The 27,874-nt window shown below is 43.2% G+C and overlaps 1 protein-coding gene across 1 annotated transcript in view; it reads left to right on the top strand.

The window, feature by feature from the left end:
* The first annotated feature begins 527 nt into the window (after positions 1-527).
* Positions 528-27,874, top strand: part of LOC309567574 (proton channel OTOP2-like) — a 40,090-nt gene continuing 12,743 nt past the window's right edge. Inside the window, exons 1-4 of the mRNA XM_082272968.1 lie at positions 528-906; positions 18,384-18,520; positions 19,901-19,959; positions 27,164-27,279. Of these exons, the coding sequence (XP_082129094.1) occupies positions 540-906; positions 18,384-18,520; positions 19,901-19,959; positions 27,164-27,279 (679 nt within the window). The 5' untranslated portion in view covers positions 528-539. The remainder of the gene's footprint in view (positions 907-18,383; positions 18,521-19,900; positions 19,960-27,163; positions 27,280-27,874) is intronic.

Below are 27,874 nucleotides of genomic sequence, written 5' to 3' on the forward strand. Positions count from 1 at the left end.
ATCACATCTAAGGACCCCCTTAAACATGTTGGCTGTAATAAGATGTCATCCTGTTTGTGTTCCCTTTGGGAAGATTTCCTCACTTGACTAATTTTGTGTCATAGTACCAGGAAGTGATGGTATATTTATTTTATGGGGACAGGGCAGCAAGAAAAGCACATGTATGTATACATGCATGTTTTTATTGTTTTCTGTGTTCCTGTGCTAGTAACACCAGTTACACTAAATGAAACCCCTTTTCTCCAAAAATAGTCCATACAGATCCAATGCTTAATTTTTTTAAGTACTTTTGAATAATATTTTTCAATGTATTGAATGTACCAATGAAACCTTGCATATGAATGTTCATTCAAAAATGTGCTAGTGTGTCAATGATGCAAATCTAGTGATCTATTATCAGTTATGCAATTCACCGAAATTCTGAACTATTACCATACCTGAAAATTGATTTAACATATAATGCAAAGATAAAAAAAATAACACCTAGGAAGCTAGTGGGCAACAATTTGTTTTTTTTTATTCTTTTCCAGGTCCTGAATATGGGTGACATTGGGGTTGATGACATTTCCACAGTCAAACCCACATCCTCAGAACCAGATGAGAAGTTTGAGAAAACCAGTATCGATCATAATATTCCAACTGATGCAGAACCCCTCACTTTGCGGAAGAAAGGGGGGCGACTGTTCTCAGGAATTCTAGGGCTGAACGTGTTGCTCCTTACTTGTGTTCTTGTTAGTAGCGCTGCCTTCAGTGATATAGCAGTGGTTGAGCGGGAGGTGCTCTCTTTGCTTTGTGTCCTTATGGGTCTTACTGTTTGCTGGATGATTGTGTATCTTACTTGGACCGCGAGGAAGAAGAACTACAGAAACCTGAAGGACTCACATGCTGGTCCCATATGGCTACGAGGTAAGAAGTAAAACATATTTCCAGGTTTGTTTTCAACAATAAGAGAACATGAGGTCTAGTTTTGTCATATATGTCATCTAAGTCTAAGAAGACCTGACAGGTAAGGTATATTATGAGAACCAATTTGTACAATTGTATCAATTCATATTGGAGGGGTATGTATCCTTGTAGACATGATTGTTTGTGATATATGGGACCCTTATCGAGAGGTGGATATTTATTCCTTTTGGAGGGCCAAACCACCACGAAGATTTGTATCATTAATGCTGCCACAGTGTATTGTGACACTGGGAGGCAAACTTATCTTACCTTTGACCCAAAATACTCTTTTCTGACATCTACAGCTTTCAATTACCAAATGATAAAAGTGATTTTCGAGGTAGTTAAAGTTCTCAGCAGGGCTGCTGTTAGAAATCGCGGGGCCCCGTACAGACTACCTGGCAGGGCCCCTCCAAGAAAATATTAAAGATATATTTAGCTAAAATTACAACAAAATCACTATTTGCAGACACAAATATAACATAACTTGCATAATTCCTGCTAAATCTAAAAAAAAAACTATGTTAATAAATAAAAATGAAGATGAGATGCAAAAAAGATACAGGCTGGGCAGTTGGAGCTCCATCCTGATCAGAGAGACAGAGAGAGAGAAACAAAGTTACAAATAAACTCCTGAGCAGAGATAACATTAGAGCCAGTGCTGGGAGGGGGGCCCACACAACGGAGGGGGATTAGTGAGAAACAACTGTCTCTTTCTCAACAGATAAAAGCTGCTAGCAGGGAGAGGGACAGATCAGATTCAGGTGCTGGAGGAAGATTTCTGTATTTGTTGTCCATCACTAATCCCCCTCTCTGTGTGGGCCCCCTACAAGAGGGCTGGTGGTCCCCCCCTATCAGCGGCCCTGGTTCTCAGTGTAATGAGCAACAGGTTACAAGGGTAGCCATGGTAGGTAAAGGAAAGAAAAAAACAAGATGTAGGTAAGCAAGGCATTGGTAGGAGTGCCAATTGTAAGGGGTATGAGGCCAGGGAGTGAATCCTTGCCAACAGGTAACACCATAGGGGCCAGTAATACAGATTCAGATTTCAAAGCACCAATGGAGACTAATCAAAGCCTTAGGGAGGTAGTGTCCCACCCATAGGTTCCAAATTGGCTCAGATTGATGTACTGTGTCCTTAAAAATTGTGGACATTTTCTCATGGATCAAGAAAGCCAGGAAATGATGTGGGGTCTTTTAACCGCTTGCCGACTGCTCACAGTATATTTACTGCGGCAGTCAGCCCCTCACAGGCAGAGCGACGTAGGTCTACGTCGCTAGCCTGTGAGGCTCTGGGGAGCGAGCGCGCGCCCGCGGAGGCGCGCTCCCGCGCGGTCACGGTCCCCCCCCACGCGTGTGACAGGCGGACCCGATGTCCGCCGGTCACTTGGCGATCGGCGGGGGAGAGGGAGAAAGTCAGGCGGCTTGTGTAAAGATTGGAGTTTACACCATTAAGCAGGAAACTTCAAATGTGAGGATCCCTCAGACTTGTATAAAGTACTCGAAATTTCTACTTGAGTAAAAGTACAAGTGCTCGATCAAAAAGTGACTTGAGTAGAGGTGGAAGTGCTCGCAGAAAAAGTTACTTAAGTAGAAGTACTAAAGTATTCAACATTTTTTTTTACTTAAGTATTGCAAGTAGTTTTTTCAAAAAATTTGCTACTTAAGTATTAAAAGTAAAAAGTACCAGTAGTTTTGAAAAAAAAAATTCTACTCAAGTACTGAAAGTAGAAGTACAAGTACTGTGCTATGTAGTTGTTAAAGAAAGAAGTCAAAAGTTTGAACATCATATTGTTTTTTATTATTTCAAATGATTTTTTCAAATGATTAACCTAAAGGACAATCACAATTCCTTAGGCTGTAACTTTTTGTAAACAAAAAACAGATAAAGTCCCTCCCTTCCCCTTTTAAAGCATCCACCTTTTAAAGCCAGGGGTGGTCTCCTTCCTGAGCTTCGTCACTCTCACAGCCAGGCAGATCACTTGAAGTTGAAGGGCCAGGGGTGGAAGGTGGTATTTTTGGTTCGTCCATCTTTTCAGCTGATCAAAAGGCAGAACAGGAGCATGCGCAGTCTTCTTAATCGCGGTTTGATTTGATTTGCTCAATTGATGATGATGTGCCAGGCCAGCTTCATCAAACCTACAATGCTTAAAGTGAAAAATGCATCAAAAACTACTAACAAAGTGGCTGTGCTAAAAATGCTAATAAAGTGCCTGCAATTATATATATTCTTCTTGTATTCAAAATCATCGCCCACAGTATCAAAAATAAAGTGACATGTCTGTGCTAAATGCAGTGCAAATTATTCCTACAATGTAAATTTAATTCATATAAAATATATATGACAATACCACAATAAAAGAAGTTGTGATTGTGAATAAGTTAGGTGCAAGTTTAAGTGTGTAAACTAAACTTTATAAGGAAAAGTCCATAACTGAATTCCAGTGTGCAATCTAAGAAGTGCTTGTCACTTGCTGTCAGATGCTTCCACCTTTCTTCTGTGATCTGCTCAAGTAAAGTGGTGGACTGGATAGCCTCTCTCTCTGCCTCTCACCTTAGTAGCACTGGCACTGCACTGGTTCAAAAAGCTGTCTATATTATTTTCATTATAAGAACTTGTCAGAACATGCTTCCACCACCTGTCCTTCACACTAGTAGTGCTCATTTGCTTTGCTCAAGTCAAGTGCCACTGCCAGTGGCCACTGCAGTGCAGGCACAGCCGCAGAGGCAGAGGCAGGCCGCAGGAAGCACAGGCACCACCACAACACAACACTTATGGTCCATGGACCATGGATGGTCGGATAATCATCATAGCCGTCAGTCTCACTCTTCTTGGTTCAAAAAAGCCACCCATGACCCGTGTGTATATAATATATTAATATTTTATATTAATTATTTGATTCTCAAGATTCTCAAAGCGGTATTGTTGAGCACTACTAGCCACTAGATCTCCTGGCTGTCACTTTGTCACATGTTGGGGAATCACAGCGGCTCCCCTTAGAAGTGGCGGGTGTCCCCGTCATCCTGCCAGGGCCGCCAAGAAGTTCATCATCTAATTTTAAGTTATTAATATCTTATGAGGAGAGGACCTATGGGATTGAGAATTGAAATAATTAAATATATATGGCTTTTTGAACCAGTGCAGTCTGTGCCAGTGCCACAGTGCCACCCAGACGCTATCCACCAGTGCCACCACCATTAAGTGTGTTGGTCGGTCACTCGAGCACTGAAGGAGGTGGAAGCATCTGACAAGTGAAGTGACACTTTAGATTTGCACACTGGAATTCATTTATGGACTTTTCGTTATAGATAGGTTTACACACTTCAACTTGTTGCACGCACCTGACCTAACTTATTTCATAACTTATTTTATTGTGATTTATTGTCATATTTTATATGAATTGAATTTACTGTTACATTGTGGGAATAATTATTTTCACTGCATTTAGGCTTTAGCACATTCATGTCACTTTATTTTTGATACTGTGTGGAGTGTGGGCAGGGCACTGGGGGCAACAATGATATTATATAGATTGCACAGGCACTTTATTCGCACAGCCAAGTTGTGTTTGTTAGTAGTTTCTTGATGCACTTTAAGCTCTGTAGCACCATTTATTTGTTTGTTTCATATTTTCTTTTTATTGGAAAGATTTGGTATAGCAGCTTTTATTATACACAGCCTTTATTTTCCTATGCGCTGATTTACAAATGACATTATACACATTTTTTTGAGCTTTATGTAACCTGCCATCTACTGTTCTGGCAGTGGTCATTTTTTTAAAAGTAACGAGTAACTATGCAGCACAAAAAAAAAAAATATTGGAGTAGAAGTATCGAAATCATCGAAAAAATGTAATGAAGTAAAAGTAGAAGTAGGAGAAAAAAATTATACTCTAGGAAAGTACAGATACCGAATTTCGGTACTTAAGTACAGTACTTAAGTAGTTCTACTTCGTTACTATACATCTCTGGGATCCCTTCCCATGTTGTACCACTACTGCACCATCCCACCATGCTCATACCAGTTGCCAGACCACTGGGCACTCCAGATACCTTCAGCCAAAAGAACTAATTTCTAGCCAGCTGCGTCCGATGCTGATTACATATCATAGATCTCCCCAAACAAAATGATTGTGCACTAATAACCAATAACAATTTTACCTCTGGGTGACAAATACAGTATCTCACAAAAGTGAGTACACCTCTCACATTTTTGTAAATATTTTATTCTATCTTTTCTGTGACAACACTGAAGAAATTACACTTTGCTACAATGTAAAGTAGTGAGTGTACAGCTTGTATAACAGTGTAAATTTACTGTTCCCTCAAAAAAACTTTTAATGTCTAAACTGCTGGCAACACCTATAGGTTACATTGCATTGTACACTGTTATACAAGCTGTACACTCACTACTTTACATTGTAGCAAAGTGTCATTTCTTCAGTGTTGTCACATGAAAAGATAGAATAAAATATTTACAAAAATGTGAGGGGTGTAATCACTTTTGTGGAATACTGTATATGTATATATATATATATATATATATATATATATATATATATACAGTACAGACCAAAAGTTTGGACACACTTTCTCATTCAAAGAGTTTTCTTTATTTTCATGACTATGAAAATTGTAGAGTCACACTGCAAGAGGTAGTCACCTGAAATGGTCTTCCAACAGTCTTGAAGGAGTTCCCAGAGATGCTTAGCACTTGTTGGCCTTTTTGCCTTCACTCTGTGGTCCAGCTCACCCCAAGCCATCTCGATTGGGTTCAGGTCCGGTGACTGTGGAGGCCAGGTCATCTGGCGCAGCACCCCATCACTCTCCTTCTTGGTCAAATAGCCCTTACACAGCCTGGAGGTGTGTTTGGGGTCATTGTCCTGTTGAAAAATAAATGATGGTCCAATTAAACGCAAACCGAATGGAATAGCATGCCGCTGCAAGATGCTGTGGTAGCCATGCTGGTTCAGTATGCCTTCAATTCTGAATAAATCCCCAACAGTGTCACCAGCAAAGCACCCCCACACCTCCTCCTCCATGCTTCACAGTGGGAACCAGGCATGTAGAGTCCATCTGTTCACCCTTTCTGCATCGCACAAAGACACAGTGGTTGGAACCAAAGATCTCAAATTTGGACTCATCAGACCAAAGCACAGATTTCCACTGGTCTAATGTCCATTCCTTGTGTTCTTTAGCCCAAACAAGTCTCTTCTGCTTGTTGCCTTTCTTTAGCAGTGGTTTCCTAGCAGATATTCTACCATGAAGGCCTGATTCACACAGTCTCCTCTTAACAGTTGTTCTAGAGATGTGTCTGCTGCTTGAACTCCGTGTGCCATTGACCTGATCTCTAATCTGTGCTGCTGTTAACCTGCGATTTCTGAGGCTGGTGACTCGGATGAACTTATCCTCCGCAACAGAGGTGACTCTTGGTCTTCCTTTCCTGGGGCGGTCCGCATGTCAGCCAGTTTCTTTGTAGCGCTTGATGCTTTTTGTGACTGCACTTGGGGGCACTTTCAAGGTTTTCCCAATTTTTTGGACTGACTGACCTTCATTTCTTAAAGTAATGATGGCCACTCGTTTTCCTGTACTTAGCTGCCATAATACAAATTCTAACAGTAGGACTATCAGCTGTGTATCCACCTGACTTCTGCACAACACAACTGATGGTCCCAACCCCATTTATAAGGCAAGAAATCACACTTATTAAACCTGACAGGGCACACCTGTGAAGTGAAAACCATTTCAGGTGACTACCTCTTGAAGTGTGACTCTACAATTTTCATAGTCATGAAAATAAAGAAAACTCTTTGAATGAGAAGGTGTGTCCAAACTTTTGGTCTGTACTATATATATATATATATATATATATATATATATATATATATATATTTAGTGTATGTTCCAAAGAGTCACATTTAAGTTACTGCTGGCTCCCTAAAGAACAAAATAATAGCAAATGTACACTATCCAACTAATATATATAATCTGGTACGGTGACACTATAACATTCAAATCCCATTCCAAAAATTAGCACTTAACATTAAACTCAAAACCATTCATAAAAAAATGAAATAAAATATAATCCAACTTAAAAACCTTTGGTGTCCACTAAAAAGAGTCCAAATGATATCATCTTTATATATGAATATGTGTATTCTTCTTGAATACAGTGAACCTTCACAAACCACCACGTGCTGAGTGACACCAGCTCCCTGAAGGACACTCACTCTGGGTATAATTAAGATTATATCATTGTGACACGTTTTTTGGCCATGATCTATCCTATTTGTCATTGTAGATCTTATCTAAAGTATTCTGAATCTGAATTGTATCTCCTATCACAGCAGCCATTTGCCTGCTTTTCAATTGTAAATATATGTTAAAAACGTCATAAATGCTTTATCAGATGTGTCATGTTTGTATGGTTGCTACTATTCCCCTAAGTTGCTATGGAGGTGTATTATAGGCACTGATAATCTTGCTCCTTATAATGATAAGCTGTGTTACATCATTGAGATAACATACTGATAAGTTTTGTGGGTATGCATTCATTTATTGTTCTATACATTAGTTATGTGTTAGAAGGAAAACATTCTGTTCCAGATGTGCATATCTCAACCTTCAAAATATATATCTAGATATGTATTAATGTATATTAAATATTCCATTTGAATATTTTGTATTTTATATCCAGCTAGCAGACTACCAGGCTACATTCCACACAGTTTCTGGGCAATCTTTAGCTGCTTAAAGAAAAACTATCATTTGATTTTTTAATTATTTATTTAATAAGGCACTTAGTCCCATTCTGATTGGTGGTGAATTAAAGCGGAGTTCCGGCCTCAAAATCGATTTTGGCCCATCCGCTTGCTCAGTGTCACCTGAAAAAGAAATGGATGCGATTTTTTATTTTTTTTGTTCACTTACCTTGTTATAGAAGAAAATATACTCACCTTCCTTCCACTTCCTCCCTCTGCGGCCGCGGTCCGCGCCGTCACTTCCTCCTTGCATTGACTCCTGGGAGACAAACGTCATCGCTCCCAGGAGTCAATGCACCTGCACCGGCCCCGCTCGTCAGTTCCTGTGCGGTGCCGCATTCCCTGCTAAACAGCTTCTGGGCATGCCCAGAAGCTTTGCAGGGATGACGCACCTGCACCGGAAGTGACGAGCGGGGCCGGTGCAGGGCATTCTGGGACTCCGACGTCACCAAAGAGGATGCAGAAGAGGACGCTTCGGCTTCAGCTGCCCACACCTGAGATGGCAGCGCTGGAGAAGACATTTTCAAGGTAAGTATTTCTTCTAAAAGGTAAGTGCGACCCGGGACAGTTCAGAGGCTAGCCATTGTGGAATGTACTAGCCCTGACTACCCGGGGGGTATTTTTATCTAAATTTCACCCCCGAGGCCGGAACTCCACTTTAAATACAAGCAGTTTAGGTAACAGAATTTTACCAGGTATTGGTGTTTTGCAACGCCCTGCACAGCAAAGCTCAAATTTGGAGAGAGAGAGAGAGAGAGAAACACCTCAAGGAGCCAGTCAATTGTGCTGCAGTGCTCATGTGTTAACAAGGATCGTGTTGATAGAAGGAGAGAGCAGAGTACATAGAGATGACATAATCACTCAGCTGCTTCTCTTTTCACTGTCCACTCACAGGACAAGTCCTGTAAGTGCTACAGACAGGCTGTGCTGTGTAGAAGAGCCCTGCATAGCTGTCTATACACGGGTAGATTTATTAACCACTTCTGGACCGCCCGCCGCAGTTTTACTGCGCGAACCGACGTAGGTCTACGTCAGTCTCGGGCCTGCAGCTAGGGGGTGAGCGTTCGCCGCCGGCGGCGTGCTCCCGCCCCCACTCGTCAGCGGGGACTCCGATGCACGGGTCAGGCAGCTCCGATTGCCGCCAGCCACCCACGATCGCTCCCCGCTGAGAGAGAAGGATGGTCAGCTATTGTAAACACAGCTGACCATTCTTCTCCCTGGAATGATTACAGAGGGCCTGTGATCCTTCTATATAGGATCACATGAAAGGATACCAACTTCCAAAAAGGATGTCAGAAAAGAAGTGGGCTAAAGGGGACTTTTTCTGGTATCGTACTCAAAGATATATGAACATCATAGGATCACAGGTCTCTATGATCTCTATGATCATTTCACAAGCCCCACCCCCATACAGTTAGAAACACGCCCCTAGGTACACATTTAACCCCTTGATCACTTACTGTGTTAACCCCTTCCCTGCTAGTGTCATTATTACAGTAACAGGGCATATTTTTAGCACTGATTACTGTAGTAATGTCACTGGTCCCCCCAAAAGTGTCAAAAATGTCAGTTAGGGGTCCGATCTGTCCGCCGCAATGTCGCAGTCCCGCTAAAAATCACAGACCACCGCCATTACTAGTAAAAAAAAACAATAAAAAATGACATAAATCTTTTCTGTAGTTTGTAGACGCGATAACTTTTGCGCAAACCAATCAAAATACACTTATTGGGATTATTTTTTTACCAAAAATATATAGCAGAATACAAATTGGCCTAAAATGTAAAGAAATTTTGATTTTTACATTTTTTATTTTTTGGGAATGTAGCAGAAAGTGAAAATTACTGTTTTTTTATTTATTTATTTTTTAAGAATTGTCGCTATTTTTTTGTTTATAGCGCAAAAAGTAAAAATCGCACAGGTGATCAAATACAACCAAAAGAAAGCTCTGTTTGTGGGGAAAAAAAGGACATCAATTTTATTTGGGTACAGCGTTGCCCGTTATTTGCCCATTAAAGTAACTCAGTGCCGAATGGCAAAAAATGGCCTGTTCATTAAGGGGCAAATCCGGTCCAGAACTGGTTAAACAAACAAAATCATGTCTGTACATTCGATAATGCCAAATGGACAATTGTCCTTAGAAAGTACTTCAAAATTGTGTTTGCTTTCAACATTAGATTTTGGCATGAATGGAATTTCTAAACAAAAATTACATCAATTAATAGAAATTAATTTTAATTCTCTCATCACTGCAGTTGAAAATGAACTTTGATTTTATACCACTAAGCATTAGAAAATCAAAAATATGTTTTGAAAACAAAATTTTCAAATCAAATTTGACTAGTGTATGGCCAGCTTTAGTATTCAGGACTGGATGGAAAGAAATACGGGTCTTTTTTTCTTCAGCTATTTGCCAGGGCTTAAGGTTCAATTGCTGAAGGTGAAATTTACATACACAAGTAACTGAGTCAGATGACTTAGCTCTTCCCTTTCTTCCCTCCAATGCTTACTCTCTTCAGACAGACACCCAAAGTCTGAAGGCAAACAGGTTCTGCTGTGCTGTCTCTTTAAGAAAAACAAAAATGTTCAGTGATAGTATAGCAATTGGTGCACCCTATAATACATTGCTTTTGTAAAACAGGTGTTTATATATAAAAAAGATGATATATACTTTATTTAACCACTTCCCACCCGCCATATAATAAAACGACAGCAGAGCGGTGCAGCTCTCGTTCTGGGACGACGTCATATGCCGGTGCCCCAGAACTGGCACTCTCAGAGATCGTAGCCGCGCCGTGTTCCTAGGACACTGCACGATCCCCGATCTCCGTAAAGAGTCGATGGCGCGGCTCTTTACCCTTGTGATCAGCTGTGTCCAATTACAGCCGGTCACATGTAAATAAGGAAGTTCCATTTATTGGCACTGCTTGGCACACACTGACAGAGTGTGTGGTGAGGAGAGCCGATCAGTGGCATCTCCTCACAGGGGAGACCTGTACAGGAAATCAGGTCACTGATCATCAGTGCCCGGATTACACTACAGCCCCAATAGTGCCCATCAGTGACACTAATCAGTGCCCATTATTGACACCAATCATGCCCATTACTGCCTCCCATTAGTGCTGCCTATCAGTGCCTATCAGTGCCACCTATCAGTGCCTATCAGTGCAGCCTATCAGTGCCCATCAGTGCCTCCTCATTAGTTCAGACCTGTGAAGGAGAAAAATTACAAAATTTACTGACAGAAACTAATGTAGCACTGCCCACTAGAGGACTGCTATGAATTACGCTTTCTGGATTCCCCTGGGTTACCCTTAGCAACTTATAGCAGACAAACAGCATTGAAAATCCTTGGCTCAGTCAATAATCAATCCAGGGGATGTTGGTTTTTTTGTGGTTTTATTGAGAACTGGGATAGGAGAAGGGATGAGTGGGATACTCCAACTATGAACTATGCACATACTTGAGGACAACTAGCTGTAGTGCGCGACAAGGCCGCTGCTTCACCTTGCCACTGAAGTGAAGATAGTTTTAAAGGTTCATGTTTTAGTTATTCTCTTCAGGGTTCTGTAACTGGCACCACCTTTCTTCTCAACACCGGTGTGCTGACGCCTGTCCGCTGACCCTAGCTTCTGGAGTGGTCCCCTTCCTGGCAGACCGCTGGGCAAGTTCCTCTGTACTCACGGACACTGTTTTTCCAGAGTCACCATTGCCTCTAAACTCCACTTGTCAGCATCCACTGGACCTCTAGGTTCAGCCACACCTTCAAGGTCACCAGGCCGACTGCCTGTGACCACCTTTCCCAGCTGCAGAAGGAGAAACAGCTGTACTCTCCTTCTGGAATTCGGCTTCCCGCCCAAAGACACCCTGCCACATGTGCCCTTGGCTTTTATAGCCTATCCCAGGATGCACCACTGTCTTTGCCAACCCACTGAGACAGCAACAAAAGACTTTGCGTCACTGGCTGGGTTTCCTCCACTGTCCAACAGGCCACCCTATTGGATACAGTGGGGACACTCCCTCAGACCAGATGAATCACACCCTGGACACATGTAACAAGCTTGACTAGAAATTCTGCTCCCTAATAAGCAGAAAGAGCCACTAGGTTTTACCTTCCTAATTAAAGGGGAAGTAAACCCTCCTCTGCAAGCAACTTGTACCTATAGATAAGCCTATATTAAGGCTTACCAATAGGCAGGGCTGGACTGGGAATAAAAACCAGCCCTGGAAATAATTTCATACCAGCCCCATAACATTATTATGCCAGCCCCAGTGGCGTAGCGTGGGTTGTCAGCACCCAAGGGAAGTAATTTGCGCCCCTAACCAACGGACATTTAGCGCTCTCTGGCTCCCTACCACTCATACAGAATTAAGGACAGCCCAGCTGGGAGGCCACAGGCTCTAGGAACAGGCCCCCCTTCCCCACTATCTAATACACTGCTGACCCCCTTCCCCACTATCTAATACACTGCTGATCCCACCGCCCCCCTCCCCCTAATACAATGCGGCCCCCCCCCTCAGCCCTCTCCCCCTAATACAATGCGGTTCTCCACGGGCCCCTCCCCCTAATACAATTCTGATTCCTTCCTCCACCTAATACGCTGCTGATCCCCCTCCCACCCCCCTAATATACTGCTGACCCCCCTGGCCCCCTCCCCCTAATACATTGCTGACCCCCCTGGTCCCTCCCCCTTATACAATGCTGATTCCCCCTCCCCTAATACAATACTGATCACCCCCTCCCCCTAATACACTGCTGATCCCCATCCCACCCCCCTAATACACTGCTGACCCCCCTTGCCCCCTCCCCCTAATACAATGCTGTTTCCCCCTTATACAATGCTGCCCCCCCAGCCCTCTCCCCCTAATACAATGCTGTTCTCCCCGGTCCCCTCCCCCTATTACAAGGCTGTTCCCCTCCCTCCCCCTAATAAAATGCTGTTCCCCCCAGCCCCTCCTCCTAATACAATACTAACCCCCCTCCCCCTAATAAAATGCTGACCCCCCAGCCCCCTCCCCCTAATACAATGCTTCCCCCCTCCCCCTGATACAATGCTGTTCCCCCCAGCCCCCTCCTCCTAATGCAATGCTAACCCCCCTCCCCCTAATAAAATGCTGAGCCCCCTGGCTCCCTCCCCCTAATACCATGCTGTTTCCCTCAGCCCCCTCCCCCTAATAAAATGCTGACTGCCCCCCTCTCCCTAATAAAATGCTGACCCCCCCCAAGGCCCCCTCCCCCTAATACAATGCTGATTTCCCCCTCCCCCTAATACAATACTGTTTCCCCCTCCCCCTAAATTTGGGGGGGGGGGTGGCGCATCAGCATTGTATTAGGGGGAGGGGGGTCAGCATTGTATTAGGGGGTCAGCATTGTATTAGGGGGTCAGCATTGTATTAGGTCAGCATTGTATTAGGGGGTCAGCATTGTATTAGGGGGTCAGCATTGTATTAGGTCAGCATTATATTAGGGGGTCAGCATTGTATTAGGGGGTCAGCATTGTATTAGGGGGCCAGCATTGTATTAGGGGGCCAGCATTGTATTAGGTCAGCATTGTATTAGGGGGTCAGCATTGTATTAGGGGGCCAGCATTGTATTAGGGGGTCAGCATTGTATTAGGTCAGCATTGTATTAGGGGGTCAGCATTGTATTAGGTCAGCATTGTATTAGGGGGTCAGCATTGTATTAGGTCAGCATTGTATTAGGGGGTCAGCATTATATTAGGGTGTCAGCAATTGTATTAGGGGGTCAGCATTGTATTAGGGGGCCAGCATTGTATTAGGGGGCCAGCATTGTATTAGGTCAGCATTGTATTAGGGGCCAGCATTGTATTAGGGGGTCAGCATTGTATTAGGTCAGCATTGTATTAGGGGGTCAGCATTGTATTAGGGGGCCAGCATTGTATTAGGTCAGCATTGTATTAGGGGGTCAGCATTGTATTAGGGGGTCAGCATTGTATTAGGGGGTCAGCATTGTATTAGGTCAGCATTATATTAGGGGGCCAGCATTGTATTAGGGGGCCAGCATTGTATTAGGGGGTCAGCATTGTATTAGGTCAGCATTGTATTAGGGGGTCAGCATTGTATTAGGGGGTCAGCATTGTATTAGGGGGCCAGCATTGTATTAGGGGGCCAGCATTGTATTAGGTCAGCATTGTATTAGGGGGCCAGCATTGTATTAGGTCAGCATTGTATTAGGGGGTCAGCATTGTATTAGGGGGCCAGCATTGTATTAGGGGGTCAGCATTGTATTAGGGGGTCAGCATTGTATTAGGTCAGCATTGTATTAGGGGCCAGCATTGTATTAGGGGGTCAGCATTGTAATAGGTCAGCATTGTATTAGGGGGTCAGCATTGTATTAGGGGGCCAGCATTGTATTAGGGGGTCAGCATTGTATTAGGGGGTCAGCATTGTATTAGGGGGTCAGCATTGTATTAGGTCAGCATTGTATTAGGGGGTCAGCATTGTATTAGGGGGTCAGCATTGTATTAGGTCAGCATTATATTAGGGGGTCAGCATTGTATTAGGGGGTCAGCATTGTATTAGGGGGTCAGCATTGTATTAGGGGGTCAGCATTATATTAGGGGGTCAGCATTGTATTAGGGGGTCAGCATTATATTAGGGGGGCAGCATTGTATTAGGGGGCCAGCATTGTATTAGGGGGTCAGCATTGTATTAGGTCAGCATTATATTAGGGGGTCAGCATTGTATTAGGGGGTCAGCATTGTATTAGGGGGCCAGCATTGTATTAGGTCAGCATTGCATTAGGGGCCAGCATTGTATTAGGTCAGCATTGTATTAGGGGGTCAGCATTGTATTAGGGGGCCAGCATTGTATTAGGGGGTCAGCATTGTATTAGGTCAGCATTGTATTAGGGGGTCAGCATTGTATTAGGGGGTCAGCATTGTATTAGGTCAGCATTATATTAGGGTGTCAGCAATTGTATTAGGGGGTCAGCATTGTATTAGGTCAGCATTATATTAGGGGGTCAGCATTGTATTAGGGGGCCAGCATTGTATTAGGTCAGCATTGTATTAGGGGCCAGCATTGTGGGTCAGCATTGTATTAGGGGGTCAGCATTGTATTAGGTCAGCATTGTATTAGGGGGTCAGCATGGTATTAGGGGGCCAGCATTGTATTAGGGGGCCAGCATTGTATTAAGGGGTCAGCATTGTATTAGGGGGTCAGCATTGTATTAGGTCAGCATTGTATTAGGGGGTCAGCATTGTATTAGGGGGTCAGCATTGTATTAGGGGGTCAGCATTGTATTAGGTCAGCATTATATTAGGGGGTCAGCATTGTATTAGGTCAGCATTATATTAGGGGGTCAGCATTGTATTAGGGGGTCAGCATTGTATTAGGGGGTCAGCATTATATTAGGGGGTCAGCATTGTATTAGGGGGTCAGCATTGTATTAGGGGGTCAGCATTGTATTAGGTCAGCATTATATTAGGGTGTCAGCAATTGTATTAGGGGGTCAGCATTGTATTAGGTCAGCATTATATTAGGGGGTCAGCATTGTATTAGGGGGCCAGCATTGTATTAGGTCAGCATTGTATTAGGGGCCAGCATTGTGGGTCAGCATTGTATTAGGGGGTCAGCATTGTATTAGGTCAGCATTGTATTAGGGGGTCAGCATGGTATTAGGGGGCCAGCATTGTATTAGGGGGCCAGCATTGTATTAAGGGGTCAGCATTGTATTAGGGGGTCAGCATTGTATTAGGTCAGCATTGTATTAGGGGGTCAGCATTGTATTAGGGGGTCAGCATTGTATTAGGGGGTCAGCATTGTATTAGGTCAGCATTATATTAGGGGGTCAGCATTGTATTAGGTCAGCATTATATTAGGGGGTCAGCATTGTATTAGGGGGTCAGCATTGTATTAGGGGGTCAGCATTATATTAGGGGGTCAGCATTGTATTAGGGGGTCAGCATTGTATTAGGGGGCCAGCATTGTATTAGGTCAGCATTGTATTAAGCTAGACTAGCCCTAGCATCCCCCCCCCGAGCATTTACTCTTACCTGGCTGTTTACATGTGGCAGCTCAGGTTCTGCTGCTCCGCTCAGCCTCACACTGTGACCTGTCCTTCTGCTGTGATGATGCTGCTGGGGGAGGGATCGGCGCCATCATGCAGAGATGCAGGAGATGATGATCTGCCGCCGCCCGCCGGATGTGACGTGATGACGTTCACATCGGCTGGCGTAGGAGAAGATCCGTCGCTGGAGCCGGAGAACAGCGGGGGCCGGGGTCGCAGCGGCCAGTATCAAGCGGCCCCATCTTAAAGCGGCGCTATCGGGTGGCCCCATCTTAAAGCGGCGGTAGCGGGCGGCCCCATCTTAAACCAGCAGCGGCCCCATCTTAAAGCGGCGGTAGCGGCCCCATCTTAAAGCGGCGGTAGCGGCCCCATCTTAAAGCGGCCCCAGGGCCGGCGGCCCACCGGGAAATTTCCCGGTATCCCGATAGGCCAGTCCGGCCCTGCCTATAGGTACTGTAAATATATCCTAAACATGTACTGTTTAGGAGATATTTAGTTTGCATGCAGCCAGTGACATCACTGGCGCATGCGCTCTGAAGGAACGGCCGCAAATACCACCAAGATGTCAAGACAGACACATTCTGTAATAGGCTACAAGCATCACAATCCTTGCTCTCCAGTCTCAAGATCCATACATTTTTAGGAACATTGGGGTTGATTTACCAAGGCTAATAGACTGTGCGCTTTGCAAAGTGCAGTTGCTCCAGAGCTTAATAATTGAGGTAGAGCTCAACTTTGCAAAGAACACCCAATCAACTGCCAGGAAAATAAAAAGAACAACATTTTTGTTTGCACTTGATTAGATGATGGAAGTCAGCAGAGCTTTTGCTCATTTACTAAGCTCTGGAGCAACTGCACCATCTATTTGCCTTTAGTAAATCAACCCCATAGACACAATGGAGAGTCTGTTTTAGTTGTTGGAACACAACGAGGCAGAGTACATGTACATGCTTTGTCACGTGGCAGTGCTCTGGCTTAGCCCTTGGCTGCTAGACCCATGCACACTCGCATGGTGGGGGGTCACATGCTTCCCCATATTTGGAAGCACTGGGTAGTTTACACTGCTTGAGGTAGAGAAGGAAGCAGCGGGAAAGAACTGATGAGGTGAGCACCTAGGGATTGGTGGGGCTTTTAACCACTTTAGCTCCGCTCACATTGCTGCTACTGCAGCAATGTGGCTCGTTATCGTCCAGCAATGTAGACCTACGTCGCTGGACTCCGCCCCTTGTGGGCGGCGCATGCGCGCCGCCGGAGGCTCGCTCCCGCTGTGTTCAGTCACAGCCGGAGTCGGGCCAGGGGAGGAGCGGCGGGGAATCTAGTTTGGAGATCCGCCCGGGCGATCTCCTAAGTGACCTAAGTGATCTCCTAAGAGAGCGGGCGGATCTCCTAAGTGACAGACAGGGTCAGATTACAGGGTTCACACAGTCCCCTCCCCCCACACACGTCAGTAAGCACCAGGCATACATTAACCCCTCCCTCTCTAATAAAATTAACCCCTTCACTACCAGTGTATTTTTACAGTAACAGTGCATATATATAGCACTGATTACTGCAGTAATGTCACTGGTAACCCCAAAAGTGTCAAAAATGTCAGTCAAGGGTCCGATCTGTCCGCCGCAATGTCGCAGTCCCGCAAAAAAATCGCAGATCGCCGCCATTACTCGTTAAAAAAAAACAACAAAAATGACAAAAATCTTTCCCTTAGTTAGTAAACGCAATAACTTTTGCGCAAACCAATTAAAATACGCTTTTTGCGATTTTTTTACCAAACATAGGTAGCAGAAAACAAATTGGCCAAAAATGTTAAAAAAAATTGATTTTTACATTTTTTTGGGGGAATTTCATATAAAGAAAATGTGAAAAATATTGTTATTTTCTCAAAATTGTCGCTCTTTTTTTGTTTATAGCGCATGATCAAAAAATCGCACAGGTGATCAAATACCACCAAAAGAAAGCTCTGTTTGTGGGAAAAAAGAACCTCAAATTCATTTAGGTACAGCGTCGCACAACCGCGCAATTGTCCGTTAAAGTCATGCAGTGCCGAATCGCAAAATAGGGCCTGGTCAGGAAGGGGGTAAAATCTTCCGGGGCTTAAGTGGTTAATATTGTTTATACTCGTTTTGGTCAATTTGTGTGCCAGCTGCATAACCTGCCCCCTAGAGGGGAATGCTTTCTTTGCCTTGATATGATGTACACTGTAAAATGGTGCTTGCACCAGTTTGTACAATTTGTTATTTTCTTTCTTTATTACAAAAATGTACGGATAAGCTATTGTTGTCATGATCCTACTATTTTGTATTAAATAAAGATTACAAAAAAAAAACTATTGGGCTCTGTTAACAAAACATTTTTTTTCAGCAAAGCAGTTACAATTAGCCTGGTAAAATGTGAAAAAAAATGTCAAGGGCTGCATCTGTTGCCCTAAAAATGTACATTTTAAATTATTATAGAAAATATAAATTAAATAAATAAGAATAAAATGGAAGTGTTGCTTAAAAAACAAGAGTCCTAAACAAAATACATAAAATAAATTCTATAGTCTCTCTTTAAACACAATACTTCACAATACACACAATAAATGTAAATTTTTCCTATTCTGTATAACAAAAGCCTAAAATGCTCAGTAACTGTATGTTTTTTCTTCCATTAGTTGGTTTGGCTGCCTTTGGAGTCTGCTCTTTGATTCTGGTTGTGCTAAAGATTGGTAAATCTGCCAGTTTGATACACTGTGAATCTCCAATCAAAATTGTTCACCCGGTCTTCCAGGGAGTGTTTCTTGTCTTCCAGGTCAGATATAGCCGCAAAATCCTGCAAGCTTTTCTACTAACGGATATATAATTTGATATTATGTTATGTAACCGATGTGATTTTAGCTAACATGTAAAACATTTGGATTGCATTTCAGTGACTATCTTAACCACTTAAGCCCCGGAGGATAATGCTGCTCAATGCCCAGGCCCTATTTTGCGATTCGGCACTGCGTGACTTTAACGGACAATTGCGCGGTCGTGCGACGCTGTACCAAAATGAAATTGATGTCCTTTTTTCCCCCACAAACAGAGCTTTCTTTTGGTGGTATTTGATCACCTGTGCAATTTTTACTTTTTGCGCTTTAAACAAAAAAAGAGCGACAATTTTGAAAAAATAACAATATTTTTCACATTGTTTTATATGAAATTACCCCAAAAAATTGTAAAAATCAAAATTTTTTAACATTTTAGGCCAATTTGTTTTCTGCTACATATGTTTGGTAAAAAAAATTGCAATAAGCGTATTTTGATTGGTTTGCGCAAAAGTTATTGCGTTTACTAACTAAGGGAAAGATTTTTGTAATTTTTATTGTTTTTTTTTTAACGAGTAATGGCGGCGATCTGCGATTTTTTTTGCAGGACTGCAACATTGCGGCAGACAGATCGGACCCTTGACTGACATTTTTGACACTTTTGGGGGTACCAGTGACATTACTACAGTAATCAGTGCTATACATATGCAATGTTACTGTAATAATGACACTGGCAGGGAAGGGGTTAACTTTATTGGTGATGCAGGGGTTAAGTGTGTCCCTAGGGATGTTCTTTTAACTGTAAATGGGTGTGGCTAGTGATGTTACCACAGAGACATACGATCCTACATAGCAGGATCGTATGATCTCTGCAGTTAGATCAGGGAGAATGACAAGCGGCTTTGTTTACATCAGCCGCCTGCCTTTCTCCCTCTGCACCGGGAGATCGTGAGTGACCGGCGGACATCTGGTCCACCGGTCACACGCGCGGACATGTCAGGGAACGAGCTGGGGCCAGAGCGCGCTCGCCCCCTAGAGGCTCTCAGGCGTGCGACGTAGTACTACGTCACTTTGCCTGTGCGGAGCTGACCGCCGCAGTAAATAGTCGTGCGTGGTCGGCAAGTGGTTAATTTGGTGAGGAGGGTAGGGTCATGGGGGGAGAGTTTCCATTATATTAAAATATGAACGGTACTCATTTGAAATCATGGAGTACGACTTGTAATGCGACTTTGCAGTCCCAAATAGCAAGTGTTAAGGGGCCTAACAGGCCATTGCTTCCTTTTGCTCTGGCTAAAAGGAATACACATCTCTGCAGATCCTATGATCTCATGGACCATGAAGATCTGCTGTTGCTAATATGTATCCTTTTTTGTCTCCATTCTCAGACATACTTTCTCTGGGTATCCAGTAAAGACTGTGTTCAGATCCACATGAATTTCACCAGGTAAGACAAGGATGAGGACAAGAATGTTTGGTGCTTTTTTTTATTTCAATAGCTTTTATACATTTTTTAGCTAAGAAATATACAGAAACACAACACTAGGTATAGAATATCCCTAGCTGATATGTCCATAGAAGATCAGGTATGTCATTTATTTGTTACTTAGTCAGTCAGGTTAAAAAAAAACACAACCAACCAAATAAATAAAGTGAAAGACTCCGGGCACACAATCCTATACCCACAGTTGATTCATAAAAATAAAAAAAAACTCTATGAAGTAGAATCCAATTTGCTCCATCAATAGAAAAATGATTTACTGATCCCCAAGGGAGGCAATCCGATATTCCCAAGACTAATAATCCCTGGTGTTATTACCCATATGAATATAAATGTTAGTATCCAGTTATATTATGTGTATTTAGGAATACATCCAACAGAGCCCATAGTCATTTCCACATGGCTTTAGCTTGTATGGCATATGACCGTATTTATGTATGTGTAATAACATTTGAAGATAGTTTAAAGCTAAATTCCAGGTATGGACTTGCATTTTCTCAATGAATGCAAAGCATTCTTTGATTGGATGAAGTGAAGAGCATGATGCCACAACTGTGCTTCTCCACCTCCCATCAGGAAATGTTTTGCCTTCATTGAGAAAATGCAAAGTACTCTCTGAAAGGCAACTGTGCCAAGCTAGCAATCTCATGTGTTCACAATGCAGATGGACAGCTGCTCAGCATGGGAGTGCAAAGCTAACGGTGGTCGATGGAGTAGCAGTACAATTAGAAATTCAATAGTGCAGCTCTAAATAAATATACATGTCCAAGATAAAAAGTCTATGCAAGATGGTATTCCGATGAATGTTGGTGTGATGAAAACGTGCATATTTTCCACCATATATGCTGGCCTCTCACCTTGCTAATGGACCCCTGAACTAACAGCAGGTCTTAAATGAAACATAGAAACATAGAAACATAGAATGTGTCGGCAGATAAGAACCATTTGGCCCATCTAGTCTGCCCAATATATCTGAATCCTATGAATAGTCCCTGGCCCTATCTTATATGAAGGATAGCCTTATGCCTATCCCATGCATGCTTAAACTCCTTCACTGTATTTGCAGCTACCACTTCTGCAGGAAGGTTATTCCATGCATCCACTACTCTCTCAGTAGAGTAATACTTCCTCATATTACTTTTAAACCTTTGCCCCTCTAATTTAAAACTGTGTCCTCTTGTGGTAGTTTTTCTTCTTTTAAATATGCTCTCCTCCTTTACCGAGTTGATTCCCTTTATGTATTTAAAAGTTTCTATCATATCCCCTCTGTCTCTTCTTTCTTCCAAGCTATACATGTTAAGGTCCTTTAACCTTTCCTGGTAAGTTTTTTCCTGCAATCCATGTACTAGTTTAGTAGCTCTTCTCTGAACTCTCTCTAGAGTATCTATATCCTTCTGGAGATATGGCCTCCAGTACTGCGCACAATACTCCAAGTGAGGTCTCACCAGTGTTCTGTACAGCGGCATAAGCACTTCTCTCTTTCTACTGCTTATACCTCTCCCTATACATCCAAGCATTCTGCTGGCATTTCGTGCTGCTCTATTACATTGTCTTCCCACCTTTAAGTCTTCTGAAATAATTACTCCTAAATCCCTTTCCTCAGATACTGAGGTCAGGACTGTGTCAAATATTCTATATTCTGCCCTTGGGTTTTTACGCCCCAGGTGCATTATCTTGCAAAATTTCAGTTGCCAGAGTTCTGACCATTCTTCTAGTTTTCCTAAATCCTTTTCCATTTGGCATTTCCCTCCAGGAACATCAACCCTGTTACATATCTTTGTGTCATCAGCAAAAAGACAAACCTTACCATCGAGGCCTTTTGCAATTTCACTTATGAAGATATTAAACAAAATTGGTCCCAGTACAGATCCCTGAGGTACCCCACTGGTAACATGACCTTGTTCTGAATGTTCTCCATTGACTACAACCCTCTGTTGTCTGTCACTCAGCCACTGACTAATCCACTCAACAATATGGGAGTCCATGCTCAATGACTGTAGTTTATTGATAAGTCTTCTATGTGGGACAGTGTCAAAAGCCTTACTAAAATCTAGATATGCAATGTCTACTGCACCTCCACCGTCTATTATTTTAGTCACCCAGTCAAAAAAATCTATAAGATTTGTTTGACATGATCTCCCTGAAGTAAACCCATGTTGTTTTTCATCTTGCAATCCATGGGATTTAAGATGTTCCACAATCCTATCCTTTAATAGGGTTTCCATTAATTTGCCTACTATTGATGTCAGACTCACTGGTCTATAGTTGCTTGATTCCTCCCTACTACCTTTTAATCCCTCCAAAACGGGATGATAAGATCACTGGAGTTCCGACCGGATGATTTCCTTAGCATCAGACCCAAATAACACAGACCATACAGGGTAGTTCTCTCAGTTTCAGTTGACCCATGCGATCAGCCCAGACAAAAGATATACAGTAGGTACGGAAAGTATTCAGACCCCCTTAAATTTTTCACTCTTTGTTATATTGCAGCCATTTGCTAAAATCATTTAGGTTCATTCTTCTTCCTCATGAATGTACACATAGCACCCCATACTGACAGAAAAACACAGAATTGTTGACATTGTTGCAGATTTATTAAAAAAGAAAAACTGAAATATCACATGGTCCTAAGTATTCAGACCTTTGCTCAGTATTTAGTAGAAGCCCCCTTTTGATCTAATACAGCCAGGAGTCTTTTTGGGAAAGATGCAACAAGTCTTTCACACCTGGATTTGGGGATCCTCTGCCATTCCTCCTTGCAGATCCTCTCCAGTTCTGTCAGGTTGGATGGTAAACGTTGGTGGACAGCCATTTTTAGGTCTCTCCAGAGATGCTCAATTGGGTTTAAGTCAGGGCTCTGGCTGGGCCATTCAAGAACAGTCACGGAGTTGTTGTGAAGCCACTCCTTCGTTATTTTAGCTGTGTGCTTAGGGTCATTGTCTTGTTGGAAGGTAAACCTTCGGCCCAGTCTGAGGTCCAGAGCACTCTGGAGAAGGTTTTCGTCCAGGATATCCCTGTACTTGGCCACATTCATCTTTCCCTCGATTGCAACCAGTCGTCCTGTCCCTGCAGCTGAAAAACACCCCCACAGCATGATGCTGCCACCACCATGCTTCACTGTTGGGACTGTATTGGACAGGCGATGAGCAGTGCCTGGTTTTCTCCACACATACCGCTTAGAATTAAGGCCAAAAAGTTCTATTTTGGTCTCATCAGACCAGAGAATCTTATTTCTCACCATCTTGGAGTCCTTCAGGTGTTTTTTAGCAAACTCCATGCGGGCTTTCATGTGTCTTACACTGAGGAGAGGCTTCCGTCGGGCCACTCTGCCATAAAGCCCCGACTGGTGGAGGGCTGCAGTGATGGTTGACTTTCTACAACTTTCTCCCATCTCCTGACTGCATCTCTGGAGCTCAGCCACAGTGATCTTTGGGTTCTTCTTTACCTCTCTCACCAAGGCTCTTCTCCCCCGATAGCTCAGTTTGGCCGGACGGCCAGCTCTAGGAAGGGTTCTGGTCGTCCCAAACGTCTTCCATTTGAGGATTATGGAGGCCACTGTGCTCTTAGGAACTTTAAGTGCAGCAGAAATCTTTTTGTAACCTTGGCCAGATCTGTGCCTTGCCACAATTCTTTCTCTGAGCTCTTCAGGCGGTTCCTTTGACCTCATGATTCTCATTTGCTCTGACATGCATTGTGATCTGGAAGGTCTTATATAGACAGGTGTGTGGCTTTCCTAATCAAGTCCAATCAGTATAATCAAACACAGCTGGACTCAAATGAAGGTGTAGAACCATCTCAAGGATGATCAGAAGAAATGGAAAGCACCTGAGTTAAATAGGAGTGTCACAGCAAAGGGTCTGAATACTTAGGACCATGTGATATTTCAGTTTTTCTTTTTTAATAAATCTGCAACAATGTCAACCATATTGTGTTTTTCTGTCAGTATGGGGTGCTATGTGTACATTCATGAGGAAGAAGAAGGAACTTAAATGATTTTAGCAAATGGCTGCAATATAACAAAGAGTGAAAAATTTAAGGGGGTCTGAATACTTTCCGTACCCACTGTATATGCAGATCATAGTATTGACAAACACTTTTATTAAAAAGCAAAATTGTGCCTCTTACTTGTAAAAGCACTGAACCCAGTGCACGATAAAACAGCTTGTACAGAGTATTCTGAGAGACAGCGGGTGACGTCACAACTCCTCCTACCCTCCGTACGGGTTACGTCCCAAGGAGAGGGACTTCATCAGCGGAGTAGCAGTACCTAATTTCCAGCTTCTAGAGCAGTGGTTTTTTAACCTTTTTTCAGGGAAGGCACCCTTAAAAATCATAGACAGTCTCAAAGCACCCCATTATAAAATGTAAAAAAATATTCTAATAGTTTTACATAGAGCAGCAACATCCACACAAAAAGACACCCAACATTAGAGGTGATTTATTCTTCTAAAGCAAATACACTTTTGCACACTGGTAGTGACTAGCATTCCAATCTTTCTCTTCTCCCTCAGTTTCTCTCCATCAGTCAGCTAATGTCACCCCATCACTGAGAAGAGGGGAACAGGAGGGTCAAACAAGGATTCCGTGGACACAATAAACAACCTTCTTTATTAACTGGTGACATCATTGGTCGTTAGGATGCCAGTGTCTAGAAAGTCATAATGGTGCATAATGAAAACCCATGGCTTTGTGTAACTAAAAGGCAGGCTTCATCCACCTGCTGGTTTGTATGCAATTTTTGATAGATTTTTAGGCATTTTGCCAAAGCCCCCCTTATGAAACCTCAAGGCACCCCACGGTGTCTAGGCACCCTGGTTGAAAAAGACTGCTCTAGGAGAAATTTCACAGGCATGGTTCATACATAGTTACATTGGTCAAAGCTGGACCTATGCAAGTATGTAAGAATATCCATACCTGGAATTCGTCTTTAAGTAACTTTGTCAACGTGATGTTCTAAGGACTAATACATACGTAGTAACAGATGTCTGTGTGTCTACATCTTCATGAAGAGGCAAAGAAAAGATAAAGTCTAGGACTACCAACAGATGATGTCCTTGCCTCAAACGAGCACTAAATCTTTGGTGAGGTACTACAAAGACTTTTAAACATTTCAGGACCCATTCTATGTATAGGCATGCAAATTAGATCCACTTACTCCGAAGGAATGTGGAAGTGTTTTCTATGTTAATCTAGATCAGTGGTTCTCAACTCCGGCCCTTGGGACCCACAAAAGGGCCAGGTTTGCAAGATAACTAAATTACATCACAGGTGATCTCATTTGCTGCTCAGTGATTGCAGTATTCTAGTCTGCATCTCCCCAAGGTAATACTTAAAATCTGGCCTGTTAGTGGGAACCACTGATCTAGATGGACTAGTTTCTTTTTTCATCCTGACTAACTATGTAGCTGTATAATCTAATTAATCCCCTAGAGCCGGCACCTGCCAGCCCTTTAACCACTTAAGCCCCGGAGGATTTGGCTGCTCAAAGACCAGGGCCTATTTTGCGATTCGGCACTGCATGATTTTAACGGACAATTGCACGGTCATGCGATGCTGTACCCAAATGAAATTGACGTCCTTTTTTCCCCACAAACAGAGCTTTCTTTTGGTGGTATTTGATCACCTGTGCGATTTTTACTTTTTGCGCTAAAAACAAAAAAAGAGCCACAATTTTGAAAAAATAACATTTTTTTTCACATTTTTTTATGTGAAATCCCCCCCCCCCCCAAAAAAAAATGTAAAAATCAAACAAAATTTTTTAACATTTTAGGCCAATTTGTTTTCTGCTTCATATTTTTGGTAAAAAAAATTGCAATAAGCATATTTTGATTGGTTTGCACAAAAGTTATCGCGTTTACTAACTACGGGAAAGATTTCTGTAATTTTTATTGTTTTTTTTTTTTAACTAGTAATGGCGGCGATCTGCGATTTTTTTTTGCGGGACTGCGACATTGCGGCGGACAGATCGGACCCCTAACTGACATTTTTGACACTTTTGGGGGGACCAGTGACATTACTGCAGTAATCAGTGCTATACATATGCACTGTTACTGTAATAATGACACTGGCAGGGAAGGGGTTAACTTTATTAGTGATCAAGGGGTTAAGTGTGATTCTAACTGTCAAGGCGCGTGGCTTGTGATGTAACCACAGAGACATGCGATCCTATATAGCAAGATCGTGTAGTCTTTGCAGTTACATCAGGGAGATGACAGGCGGCTTTGTTTACATCACCCGTCTGCCTTTCTCCCTCTCCAGCGGGAGATCGCGGGTGACCGGCGGACATTGGAGCCGCCGGTCACTCGCGCGGGGATGTCAGGGAACGAGCGGGGGCGCGCCTCCAGCGGCACGTGCTCGCCCCCAAGACGCTCGTGGGGGAGCGACGTACCGGTACGTCGCTTTGCCCAGGAGGGGCTGACTGCTGCCGTATATAGTCGTGCGGCAGTCGGCAAGTGGTTAAGGGGTTTAGAATGCCAGGAGAGCTGCTGGCATCTTTTTTCAAGATGGGAAAGATCTATAAATTAATTCAGGTTATTACTGTTTTTTGTATCTTCCTAAGGGCTCTTTCACACGGGCGGTCCAATCAGATCCGCCTGTCAGTTTTTTAGGTGGATCTGATCGGATCCTCCATGCAGCTCTATGGGGCAGCGGATGTCAGCGGAGACACCTCCGCTGACACCCGCTGCCATCCGCATCCGATCCTGTCCGTGAAATCTGGACGGATGGAAACCCTATTTTTCCATCCGTTCAGGGATCGAATCGCTTTCATCCGATCCCCCATAGAGAGCAGCGGGAGCTGTGACACCTCCCTCTCCGCACTGCAAGCGGAGACGGAGCTGTCATCTGCCAGCTCAGCGAGGATCGGCGGATCGATCCTCGCTGAGCAGCACGGATCCGCCTATGGAGGCGGACCGTGTGAAAGAGCCCTAACCCAGTGACACCCTCTCCCTTAATTTTTTTGTCCTGGTGTCACAGATGAAATTTCTGACTGGGTCACAGACAGCAATAATAAACCCTGACAGAAGTATCAAATCCACTAAATGAAACTAAAAATAATCATTGAGGCTGGGGTCAGGCTTTAAGTATTTTATAAATAACACCTTATTTTTGGACCTAAGTGTTTTTTTCATGAATTCTTGTGTTTTAGGTGTGGCCTTATGCTGACTCTAATCACCAACCTCGCAATATGGATGGCAGCTGTGACTGATGAATCTCTCCATCAGACTCCAAGTGATTCCTCCGGTGGTCATAGAATGCAGAGAGGTAAGATGCCAAAAGTGCAAATATTAATCAGATAAAGTATATTTATTCTTTCTACTTATTATCAAATGTATTGAAACGCTTGCCTTTACACACACATGAACTTTAATGGCATCCCAGTCATAGTCTGTAGGGTTCAATATTGAGTTGGCCCACCCTTTGCAGCTTTAACAGCTTCAACTCTTCTGGGAAGGCCGTCCACAAGGTTTAGGAGTGTGTCTATGGGAATGTTTTACCATTCTTCCAGAAGCGCATTTGTGAGGTCAGACACTGATGTTGAAGAGAAGGCCTGGCTCGCAGTGTCTGCTCTAATTCATCCTAAAGGTGTTCTATCAGGTTGAGGTCAGGACTCTGTGCAGGCCAGTCAAGTTCCTCCACCCCAAACTCACTCATCCATGTCTTTATGGACCTTGCTTTGTGCACTGGTCCAAATCATTTGGTGGAGGGAGGATTATGGTGTGGGGTTGTTTTTCAGGGGTTGGGCTTGGCCCCTTAGTTCCAGTTAAAGCGGAGTTCCACCCATTTTTTTTAAGTCCCTTTAGATCATTCAGACATTAGTAATAGATTTCACAATCGTAGTATTTTTTTTTTTTTTTTT

This window comes from Pelophylax lessonae (assembly GCF_965119305.1).
Source record: "Pelophylax lessonae genome assembly, chromosome: 11".
Classification (NCBI taxonomy): Eukaryota; Metazoa; Chordata; class Amphibia; order Anura; family Ranidae; genus Pelophylax; species Pelophylax lessonae.